General features: G+C 42.6%; 1 protein-coding gene across 1 annotated transcript in view; it reads left to right on the top strand.

The window, feature by feature from the left end:
- The window catches only part of brf1a (BRF1 general transcription factor IIIB subunit a), a 133567-nt gene extending 121516 nt beyond the window's left edge, over nt 1–12051 (top strand). The window contains exons 18-19 of the mRNA XM_085342855.1: nt 9561–9720; nt 11858–12051. Of these exons, the coding sequence (XP_085198981.1) occupies nt 9561–9720; nt 11858–11895 (198 nt within the window). The 3' untranslated portion in view covers nt 11896–12051. The remainder of the gene's footprint in view (nt 1–9560; nt 9721–11857) is intronic.
- The last annotated feature ends 337 nt before the right edge of the window (nt 12052–12388 follow it).

Below are 12388 nucleotides of genomic sequence, written 5' to 3'. Positions count from 1 at the left end.
TGACAATAACCAAACTACCATGAACCTTTGACTGTAGCAGACTTATTGTAAGTCTGTGTCAAGCTCTCCTGCTCAGCCAATAAAAGCTGATTGCTGATTTCTGCAGAGCAGGCAGCAATAAATAAATCTCCTCTCGGGCCGTGTGAGAGGTGAACCGCTCTGTGTCTTTGTTTGGCCTTGCTATATTACTCCTCCTTCACTCTTTCTTTCTCCCGGGCATTGACTGCTTCTAAAAAATTTTTTTGACAGACTCTTAAAATAAATATAGCCTTAAACTTGAACATAAAAATGTCTTAAACAGCAGCTTCAGGGTTTTTTTTTTTTGGTTTTTTTTATCACACTGCAGTGATATAGTAGGCTTTTGTTGGCCAGTTTCCAATCAGTCCACACAGTAGGAGTTTACTTTCACTAATGTGTCTTATCTCCTTTACTAAACCTAGTTAGACTTCTTGGCTTTGAACAGTTAGTTTCCAAATGTCCTCGTTCTGACCATTTATAGCTTCATAGCTTTCCATTCAGAAATGGGGCAGTCTCTTCTGCTTTGATTTTTAATTTGATTTAAATTGGACTTCATTTCAGTCGAGGGTAGTGTTACTAGTTTCAAAGTCTTAAATGTAGCTTTCTTGACTTCTTCTTCCTTACTTTTTTCCATATCTCATTTTACACTTCCCTAACAGTCTTTTAATCCCTTGTCATTCTCATTTCTTATATAATTTATTTCTCTCTTTTCACAGCTTTTTCCGTGTTTCTCTTTTTTAACCACTCTGTAGAGAAGCAGCAGGAGTTTGACTTGACGTGCAGGGTTTGGGAAGTAAAAATGTCAGTTTTTTTTTTTTTTTTTATAGTTGAGATCAGCTGACTGACAGTCGGACCATTTACAGGATTATGTGGATGAGAAATTCTGTCAGTGGAATCATAAGTATAAAATGTGAGCTCCTCCATTAGAAAATACCTGGTTTTAGAGCAGCGCGTCTCGGCTCCTGGCAGTTCCATCTCCTCACTCCTTGCTGTGGCCTGCGAGTAGCAGAACTGTTGATGATTGGTAATTGCCGAGGAATATCCCGGGTTAGAAGATCCACAGTGTTGTTGGGATTTAACACCAAAGACTGACCCACATCAGAATTTAAGTAGTGAGTTAATGAGCTCATAGGAACTGACTTGGTACTTGTTGGAGAAACCCTTGTTTGCAAGCACAGCGGTAGGAGCTTTCTTGTTGTTGATCACCAGGTTTGCAAACATCTCAGGAGAGATTTTGGTCGTCTCCTCTTTACTGAAACTCTGTCCTTTAAGCTTCTTGGCTGCTGCTAGCCACATCAAAGTTTCAGCTCCCTCCACAGATTATCTACAGTGGGGCAAAAAAGTATTTAGTCAGCCACCGATTGTGCAAGTTCCCCCACCTAAAATGATGACAGAGGTCAGTAATTTGCACCAGAGGTACACTTCAACTGTGAGAGACAGAATGTGAAAAAAAAATCCATGAATCCACATGGTAGGATTTGTAAAGAATTTATTCGTAAATCAGGGTGGAAAATAAGTATTTGGTCAATAACAAAAATACAACTCAATACTTTGTAACATAACCTTTGTTGGCAATAACAGAGGTCAAACGTTTACTATAGGTCTTTACCAGGTTTGCACACACAGTAGCTGGTATTTTGGCCCATTCCTCCATGCAGATCTTCTCGAGAGCAGTGATGTTTTGGGGCTGTCGCCGAGCAACACGGACTTTCAACTCCCGCCACAGATTTTCTATGGGGTTGAGGTCTGGAGACTGGCTAGGCCACTCCAGGACTTTCAAATGCTTCTTACGGAGCCACTCCTTTGTTGCCCGGGCGGTGTGTTTTGGATCATTGTCATGTTGGAAGACCCAGCCTCGTTTCATCTTCAAAGTTCTCACTGATGGAAGGAGGTTTTGGCTCAAAATCTCACGATACATGGCCCCATTCATTCTGTCCTTAACACGGATCAGTCGTCCTGTCCCCTTGGCAGAAAAACAGCCCCATAGCATGATGTTTCCACCCCCATGCTTCACAGTAGGTATGGTGTTCTTGGGATGCAACTCAGTATTCTTCTTCCTCCAAACACGACGAGTTGAGTTTATACCAAAAAGTTCTACTTTGGTTTCATCTGACCACATGACATTCTCCCAATCCTCTGCTGTATCATCCATGTGCTCTCTGGCAAACTTCAGACGGGCCTGGACATGCACTGGCTTCAGCAGCGGAACACGTCTGGCACTGCGGGATTTGATTCCCTGCCGTTGTAGTGTGTTACTGATGGTGACCTTTGTTACTTTGGTCGCAGCTCTCTGCAGGTCATTCACCAGGTCCCCCCGTGTGGTTCTGGGATCTTTGCTCACCGTTCTCATGATCATTTTGACCCCACGGGATGAGATCTTGCGTGGAGCCCCAGATCGAGGGAGATTATCAGTGGTCTTGTATGTCTTCCATTTTCTGATGATTGCTCCCACAGTTGATTTTTTCACACCAAGCTGCTTGCCTATTGTAGATTCACTCTTCCCAGTCTGGTGCAGGTCTACAATACTTTTCCTGGTGTCCTTCGAAAGCTCTTTGGTCTTGGCCATGGCGGAGTTTGGAGTCTGACTGTTTGAGGCTGTGGACAGGTGTCTTTTATACAGATGATGAGTTCAAACAGGTGCCATTCATACAGGTAACGAGTGGGGGACAGAAAAGCTTCTTACAGAAGACGTTACAGGTCTGTGAGAGCCAGAGATTTTCCTTGTTTGAGGTGACCAAATACTTATTTTCCACCCTAATTTTCGAATAAATTCTTTACAAATCCTACCATGTGGATTCATGGATTTTTTTTTCACATTCTGTCTCTCACAGTTGAAGTGTACCTCTGGTGCAAATTACTGACCTCTGTCATCATTTTAGGTGGGGGAACTTGCACAATCGGTGGCTGACTACCGGTAAATACTTTTTTGCCCCACTGTATAGTACCGAGTCTGGAGACATGCTAGGCCACTCCATAACCTTAATGTGCTTCTTTAGCCACTTCTTTTTTGCCTTTGCATTATATTTTGGGTCATCGTCATGCTGGAAGACCCGTCCATGACCCATCTTCAGTGTTCTGGCTGAGGGAAGGTGGCTCTCGTTCAAGACTTTATGGTACGTGGCCCCGCGCCTTGGCCAATCTATGCGGTGCAGCCATCCTGTACACTTAGCAGTGTGTGTTACCAGTGGTGTTCTTAGTGACTGTGGTCCCAACTGCCTTCAGGTCATTAACAAGCTCCAACCGTGTAGTTCTGTGCTGATCCACCACCTTTCTCATGATCATCCTCACATCAAGATCATGCATGGAGCTCCAGAGCGAGGGGGGCTGATGGTCATTTTTATATTTCTTCCATTTCCATGCCGTTCAGGCATCGTGCAGGCCAACGATCTTGTCCCTGACGTCCTTTTGGGATGGAACTGGGATGGATAAACTGTTTCTTTGGACAAGTGTGCTTTATACATGCAACGAGCTGAGATCAGGTACTCCTGATCTCAGCTCGTTGCTCGTTGCATTAATTGATAGATGGTAGTCGTCACATGGTAGTGTCAGAATTCTTCCTGGTATTCACGTATTTCACTCAAAGTCACGCAAATCACTTTGTAACTTTTATGTAATGTGTGTTTTGTATTTTTTAATTTATTTTTTGGTTGATATTCTGTGTCCATTAACATAAAACTACAATCAAAGCTAGAAACTGTTCATTTGTTTGGAAGTGAGCAAACTTATAAATTCAGCAGGGGGTCAAATACTTGTAACTGTATAAAAAGCTCTGTAATATTTTTGGCTGAAAAAAAAGAAACACTATTATTATTTTTGTCCAACTTTTAAGATTATTTAGCAAACATGTTATTGAGATTGATGTTAAATAAAACACTTCTGTTAAGAAACCAGCAGTAAACACAGTCACACATGCTGTTGAGAGAGTGCATGCTGGTTTGTGTCCCATATTTGAAGACTTTATAGAAATAAAGTGAAGTTATTTAATGTGGGGAAAAAAACAACCCAAAAAGCTTTTGAGTGAATTTGTCATATTTGTGGCTCTTATGGTGTTAATGATGTTAAAAACAACTAAGTTGAGGGGAATTAACGATATCACTGAAACTGTAAGTTGCCGTTAAAACTTGGTGAAAAACATGCCAGCGAATCATCTGCTTTTTAAAATCTCCCAACTTTTCTTTTCCCCCCCAAGTCCTGCAAATCTCTGCCTGCTTTCTCTTTCCTCATCTCTTCCCGTTATTGCCTCACTCTGCTGCTGTCCTCTTTTTTCCCATCGCTCTTCTTTTCATATTTCCTCTCTTTCCTCCACATTCCTTCCAATCCCTTCGTCTCCCCCCTCTCCTCTCCTCCTCACAGCCTTTGTCTCCCTCGCCATCATGTGCTGCTGGCAGCCCTGAATAGAGTAGCTCAGGGAGCTCAGGCTCTGTCAGCTAGGAAGAAAACATTGCCACAAGGGGCTGGGTCAACAAGGCTTGTTACTTAGCAACCCCCCCTCACCTTCCCTTGGGAACTGGAAGCAAACGGCCGTCGCCATTGGCTGCGGCTGCTCATAGCTCGCAGCTCATGTTATGTAATGTTGGCATTTGATTCCAGCAACAGGGCCAGATTGAAAAGCGATGTGTTCTTTGAGCTCTACTTGCCAACCTGTTCTGTTTCTGTTCGTTGCCTTACAGTAACCAATTTCCATCACCCTCTCCAGCGACCCAGCAATTAGTCTGTACAGTTTTTCCTTTTTTTAAAGCCAGTCGAGGGAGGAAATGATCAGTTTACTACAGAGAACTTGAAACTGGCGCAGCTGTTCTTCTCTGCCCTTTCCCCTATTTGTCTACTCATGTTTAGGCTGAGCATCAGGCTGGAGGAGGCAGAAGGCAGCGCAGTTAAGAGATGTGGGGATTTTCAAAGAAGCTTAGAAATCTCAAAAGGGTGATGAGGTCACAGGAGGAAGGGCTTTGAGCTGTGCACAGCCTCGCTGGTGTTGCAGATATAGCCTGCTTATGCAAGCAATAATTTTGGCAAGTGATGGCCGAATGTATTTGAAGTATTCTCAATGAAGCTTTCCGGACAGCGATAAAGTTCATGATGTGCACCAATTTTAGCTCATCCTGCAGAAACACAGCGACCTGCTCCCTCACCCCAGGAAAACACCTTTACTGTGATAAAATTGATGCAGAAAGATGAAAATATGCAAAACCTCTGCTTGATCGGCATGGTTGTGGCTCAGAGCGAGCTGTCTACCAATGAGAAGATCAATGGTTACTTCAGTCTGTGTGTTGAAGTATCGTTGGGCATGATAGTGAACCCCAATTTGATTGGGTGAATGAGACTTGTAGTAAAAAGAGCTTTAAGTGCTCAGTTAGAGTAAATAGGACTATAAAAGTATCCGTCCATTTACCCTTCCTTTACCCATCCACACTAATTCACACATGGATGCTAATAATGCAAACAAATTTAAGTGGTCTATTAAATGTCATTAACCTGGATACTCTCAGTCTAACAAACAATTATAAAGTTTTGATTGTTGAGCGACTGATTGTTTGTAGGATCTTGCTGTGTGATCCGATCCAGCTGATGAGCCACTGTAGCTCAAATTACCAATAACGTTAATGCTGGTAGTGACAGGAAGTCGTCAGAATACAGAGTGGATTGCAGTTTGTTGTATGTGGGGCTGCATAGCTGCAGACCAGGACCAACACATTATTAGGCAGCTGGTCATAATGTTAGGCCTGATCAGTGTAGTGTTACACATTCTCCATGCCATGTGCACTAATGCACCTTTACACAAAAACAAGCATTAATACGAGGTAACTTTTGAACTAAGTATCGTTAAAAGTTTCACATTTTTATAGACCTCAGTCCACTCCACACATGAAGTGATTTCCACTACAAAGTCATGATTGTATCCATTGTCCATGGCTGGACCAAGGAATGTTTTTTTGTTTTGTCCCTTGCATACATGAATTTCTCTAGAATCTCGGAATCTGTTAATGATGAAATCTGCAAATTGATTGTACAATAATAATCTGAAGAATCTGCACATGCAGTTCATCAAGGAGCGGTAAACTCCTGCCCTTCTTTACTTCAGAACAACTGAGCGTGTCTCAAACGCTCTTTTTAAATTCAAGCATGTTACTAATTGGTGGAATTATTCGTAAGATGTTCCATGTTTTCTCCATCTGTTCTCAGCATTGCACAGCTTTTTCCTTCTCTTTCTTTCTTTGTGGTCCCGGCCCAACTTTGAAATGTGTCCATTTTTCTAAAAATAATTAAATAGCTCTGACTAAATGTCTGCAACTTGATTAAATTCAGTTACAGAATTTGCAAGTCATGGAATTAATTTTTAGTTACTTTTTAGAAAGCTTTGCTACTATTTTGGAAACGGGGATGTAGATGTAGTGGCTGGCATTATCCAGAACTCTTATTCCACACTGTGGTTTGTTCCCTTTAACTCTTTTTTCCCCCTGCTGTCTTGTGCATGAGTAACTCCAGGCTATCAGATGTCTACATCTTCACACCAATAAAACCTTCTGAGCGCTCGTATTCCCCGGTTGCTTTCTCGCTCCTAACAACCAATTCCCTTGTTAGAGGGCTGAAGCTTAAAGTAAGCTAAAATAGTAGATATTCGACCGCTGGAGAGCTTGCTTTGAACATGCAACATGATATTTGTAGTGGAACATTATCTCTGTGTAATTATGAGCAGCAGTGCTGAATAGTTCACACCAACACAAAGAAACTTCGTGTCTGTCCCTCGTCACAGCTTCCTCTCCTCTCATCCTGACCCATTTAACAGCTCTCACCTCCTAATTAGTCTGGAGCACCGTTTTTATGTCGTTATGTTTTCTTTTTAATTATTTTTTTATTTCCCCCACATTATGACTGCTGTTCAGCGGCAGCTAATGAGCTGGTGAGGTTAAAGCCAGCTGGTTTCCACTGTGAGGAATAAGAGGAAACAAAAGAGAAGCAGAGAAGGGAAAGGAAGGGATAGCAGAATGTTTTTGCACTGGATTTATTTATTTTTTTAATTTATTGTACAATCATTTGGTATTTATCCAAATCTGAGGATGGAAAAAGCACAAGTCTAAGCCAAGAGAAGAAGCAGTGCATAAAGGAACAATCGGAGAGATGGAAAAAGCGAGAAAGGATGTGGGTAGAATTATTATTATTATTTTAAATGAAGCAAAACAGACGAGATGTGAAATAAAAGAAAGGTGGGAGGAAAGCAAGGAAGGATGGAGGAGGAAATGAAAATTGAAGGGGGAGAAAGAAGGCAGGAATGAAAGGCCCAGCAGGAACTCCTACAGGTTTTAGCCGAGGAGAAAAGAAATATCTCTCCGTCACACTGTGGACCCTCCACCTGCCTCTGCTCCAGCTTTATAATTAGCCCTGGCTCAAAGGAAGGCAATAATGTGTAGGTTCCCTTGTAGCTGCAGTTATACAACTGCATGAGTTCCCTCTAAACAACATTTTTTTTATTTTAAAGACATTTGCAGCAAAAAAGCGAGACTTGAGTTTAGACGTTGTATTATTGTCTAGGTTATGGCAGGCTGGAAAGCAGAAAAAAATATAATACCCATGCACATCTGGCCTCCCTGGTGCAATAGTCTGTTTGATATCTGTACTTTTCATCACTAAGCAAAATAAATAAAACTCAGATTGGAGTGAAGATGTGATTGTTCAGAATGAGACTGGAGGTACTCCAGTGTTTTCCAAGGGGAAATTTTCTTTGTCTTACAGGGTTGAATATATCGACACGGAGCGTAGTATGTGTACCGGAGTTTAATTTGTTTCTACTACCGTAGGGTCATTTTGACACACTGACATCAGCGACATGAAGCTGTATACCAAACATCTGGACCAAGTCATCACTTAACTTCCAGTGGTTGGTGGCTTATTAGGTATGGATGGACGAAGCAGAGGTTCCCCTGCTGGACCGTGGTCAGCACGTTTTAATATCCAGTTGTGTTTTCTGCTCGTAACTTTTCTTATTTTCCTAAATGCTGCAGCTTTGTTTTCAGTTTGGTTGGTTTTGCTTGAGTTTCATCTGTTTGCAAGTGCTGCTTGTTGAAGCTTGAAAAGCCACCATAAACTGCAGTTCTGCTTATCCAGCTACAACAGGAAGCTTAAAAAGTTGTTTTTTAACTCTTGCCTCATGCACAAAAAGCAAAAATCAATAACAGCCATTCTCCATAAATGCACTGATCAACCATTACCTGCCTAACACTGTGCAGCTCCCTGTCATACCTCTGGGCGTGTCTGCATCCCAGTATAGCAGGACAATGTTGGCAGCAGAATGGCTCCTTTGCATTGAGAGGTGGGGACTTGATCTTGAGCAGGAATGTCAAATTCATTTTACATGACAACAAACTTAGAAGTCCAAAATGTGCCCACTTTCACATTGTTCAAAGACATCCAGTGGGCCATATTGGAACCCTTTTAGGGGCAATTTTGGCCCACAGACCTTAGGTTTGACACCGCTATTCTAGAGCATTCCACGAATGCTTGGAAGTAGGATCTGGTGGCTTTTTCCCAGTGTTACTTGGGTTAACCTTGAGTAGTGTTTGTTCTGCTGGAGGAGACTGCTGCTGTCAGGGAGTGCTGAGTGCAGTTTACAGTTTATACATATTTAATCTCTGGTTTGATTTGTTTTCCTTTTTTTGAGTGGGGTTGCTTGATGGGTCATGAAGGCAGACAGCTCTACATTTGTACTGCTGACATTTGTTTCATCATCGATTCCACACCTGGAAAATGGTCCCCTCAGAGTCCTTTCCTTCCACCGAGTCCTTTTTTTCCCCACCTATACCACTTGTTTACTTTCTCCTGCTGCTGCCGTCACGCTGCCTACATTTCCTGCAGTTTCAGGTGGGTTGATTTCTGATCAAAAACAACTCTGTTTTTGTCTCCCAGCGTGCGACTGGAAAGACTCCGCCGGTTCAGAGTCACCTGCAGTTGCCCTCGAGGGGAATTTATCACATCTATGCACAAAACATGTGACAGCTCAACCCAGACAATGTGAAAAGCAGTGAAAAAAAAAGAAAGGGCACTCTAATTACATTTTTGTCCCTCATGCTCACCCTTAGCCCTTCACTTTTAATTTCACAGGCTTCTGTTTTTTTATGAACTTTGAAGGGTGTTTTTACCCCGAGGCTCTGATTAATTTCTCATCCTTTCATATGATACCGAGTGCAGTGTAGACTATGCAGATTTTTAAAAAAAAAAAAAAGGCAGAATCTAAAATGAGGTAATAACTTGTTGTAAGATAAGGTTGTGGTCGCGCTCCGATGCTGTATTTAGTCATATGTGGAGAAGTGCGGCAAATGAAACCTCTCACCACGGCGCGTACCCTCCACCTGCCCTACAGCTCCACACCTCCACACCATCACAGATACTACGCTGTTTGTTATTTTTTCATTTTTAAAGGAAGTGGGGCATACGAGATCAGATCTGGCTTAGATTTCCCGAGGGCGAACTTGTGTCCTGCCGAGGAAAATATTAAAAATACTCAACGATGCATGTCTGCTCACAAGCAACAATATTTCCTGTTTGTACAGATCGGCAGCTCCAACCCCCTGCCGCTGCCCGTTGAAGCCCCTGCCAGCGGGGTGGTGGTGGAGAGCGGGCCAGTTGTGTATGACGACGTCCCCGGTGATGAGGAAGAGGATGAGGAGGACGAGACTTGTGTCAGTGCCTTGGAGATGCTGGGCAGCAATGGTGGGTTTAACCTGTCTGCTATCTTCTGACTGAAATGTGTAGGCTGACTGAGGCTACAGCTTTCTGCATAAACAACCTATTTAATATCCAAAAGTAACAAATCCAACTACATTTTATTTTCATGCACACCTTTCTGGTTGAACAGTTTCATCTTTTGAGCATTAGTATGATTTCATTTGGCTTCTTGATGAAAGCAAATCCATGCTGTACCACATCGCTTTTGTCTAAGTATATGTTCGTTGAGTATGTTAAGGAGCTCAGGTATCTCTGGGTTTTATTCACAAGTGACAGAAGAAGGGAGCCGGAGATTTACAGGCTGTTGCTGGACTTTGAGGTAAAGCGGTGTGAGTGAAAAACCTCGGCGATGGCCTGAGCTGGGGTAGTGACAGAATGATGAGATCGTCAATACAAAGGCAGAAATGAGCTTTCCCCACGGGCCGTCTGGGTTCGGCCTTAACAATAGGTGGAGGAGCTTGGTCACTCGAGAGGGTCTCAGAGTAGAGCTGGCACTCCTCTGCATCAAAGCAGGCATTTAAGGTGCTTTGGGCCTCCTGGATGCTTCCTAGAGGAAGTGTTTCAGGCACGTCCAGCCGGGAGGAGACCCCAGGTGGCTGGAGTAAGGAGGTCTGGTTACCTCACAGGCATGAAATAGTGATTATAATCACATAAAACTATTGTCTGAGTAAATGACTCAGTTACTGTTGTCTCCATTTACTACGTCTGAGTAACTTTTTGCAGCTTTTTAGCTTTAAGTCAACACATCGTCACAATAAAGATGCATGCCTCTAACCACTTTGTGTAGTTTGCTCTGCTGCATCTATGCTAACAATAACTTTCACATTAAAAATGTTTTTGGTTAATTGTTGAGAATAACTTAATGAGAAATCACACTGAACTGATAAAAAGCGAATTAAAGTCAGGAGCCAGGCGGCTCTGTAAACATGGAGGGAAATGATGAAATGCTGATGGAAGTGAGAATTCCTCAGTGCAATTTCTCATCTTAACGTTTGACTCTAGTTGACACTTTGAGTGGCAGACTGCTTTGTCACTTCTCAGTAAGACTAAATGTGTCTGGACTGTGAAACAGTTGGAATCGTTTTTTTCTTTCTTTTAATGAATCTGTCTCTCTGGGTCTTGGCTCTCTTTCTGCTCAGACTCCCGGCACGTTTTAATGAGCCCTCGGTAAGATTACATTTCTTCGCTTTATGTCTCAGGCTGTTAAACTTTAAGGTCTGACTCTGCTGCAGTAAAAAAAGTCCTGAGCTATTTAATTGATTCCTGTAGGGGGGCTCTTTGTTTATTCTTGGCCAGAAGGTCAGGGTCAGCCTTGTCCAGCCTCTGAAGCTGGACGAGGCTGGGGGCTCAACGTGGGGACGTTGAGCCAAATGAATGCACTGAAGATGACACCAGAAACCAAAATGGTTTCGTTCCAGGCTTCAAACATGTTGATTTTTACATTTTGATGTAGAAGTCACTAGAGAATGCCTCCTTTTAGAGCCAGCCTCAAGTGGTCATTAGAGGAACTGCAATTTTTGTTACCAAACTTTTGCTTGATCTTTTACTTCCACTTACCTTTTTACGCTGAAACTTATGTCTCTAATCTGTATGGGTTGGACAAAAAATGAGGTTGCAACCTCAGTGTTAAAGTTCAAACTGTCATAAAAGTTGTATTTTTGCCAGAGCAGTGTTGCCGGATCACACTGGAAGAGTAGCATTAGCAGTAGAAGAAATTAAAACTTGGCTGTTCGCAGAGTTTCGGCACACACCAGGAAGTCTTTATGGATGAGCATGCATCTCGGAGGCTGCTGCAGAAGTTCAATCATTTCATTCTGACTAGAGATACCACCAGCTGACTGCAGTTTCCCAGAGATCTGAGAACATTTTATTTACTTGCATCTCAGAAATCCATTTTGGCTCCAGGCCATTAGGATAAGAAAGGAAGGGAAGGATTCCCTGTTGTTATGCAAAATATACGGTCCAAATAAAGTTCCTTTATACGTCTTCATTAAAATCTTACCAACTTGTCTCCACTGACACATTTTATGTGATTTTCAGAGTGCGTACCGCAGATTTCAACACCAAGTCATCATTCTTCATTCAGTGTATCTAAACCCTCTATTTCTCCCCCACCCTCCAGATTACGGCTGTGACGGAGATTACGACGATGGATTCTAGCGGCAGTCCCTCTCGGTTGCTATCCTCAACTAGTGTGGACAGTTTTGAATTCCCAAAAGAATCAAATGTTTACTACGGGACACTAAGTGGCTGCAGCTACAGATGGTGGAAGCTGTAATGGCGAGCTGAATGGGAAATTCCCATCAGGAATAAATGTGTGCGAATAAATAATAATTAAGCTCCTCATTCCATTTGGTGTCCCAGCTGGACTGACCTGGGAAGACATACTTACTGAATGCTACCAGAGATGGTTAGGTGGAAGTGAGTGGTGCATATGTATTTATCAGTGCAGGACACTGGCAGACTGTAGTGCTCACACTGCGCAATCAAGGGTTGTGCTTCCAGTAAGAACTGGCTTAGATATTTGGGCTAAAGCAGAGGACCTGCAGCAACTTGTAAATGAATCAAATGAATCAATGAAGTCAAAAGGTTCTTCTGATTTGTAAGCTGGTAGACACTTGCCAGCACTTGCTTGCTTGTTTTGCCTGACAGT

The sequence above is a fragment of the Diplotaxodon limnothrissa genome, linkage group LG19, assembly GCF_057381915.1.
Source record: "Diplotaxodon limnothrissa isolate DT_005_m linkage group LG19, D_limnothrissa_male_GT1.1, whole genome shotgun sequence".
Classification (NCBI taxonomy): domain Eukaryota; kingdom Metazoa; phylum Chordata; class Actinopteri; order Cichliformes; family Cichlidae; genus Diplotaxodon; species Diplotaxodon limnothrissa.
The sequence above is the reverse complement of the archived record's forward strand: the minus strand, read 5'-3'. Positions and strand labels throughout refer to the sequence as shown.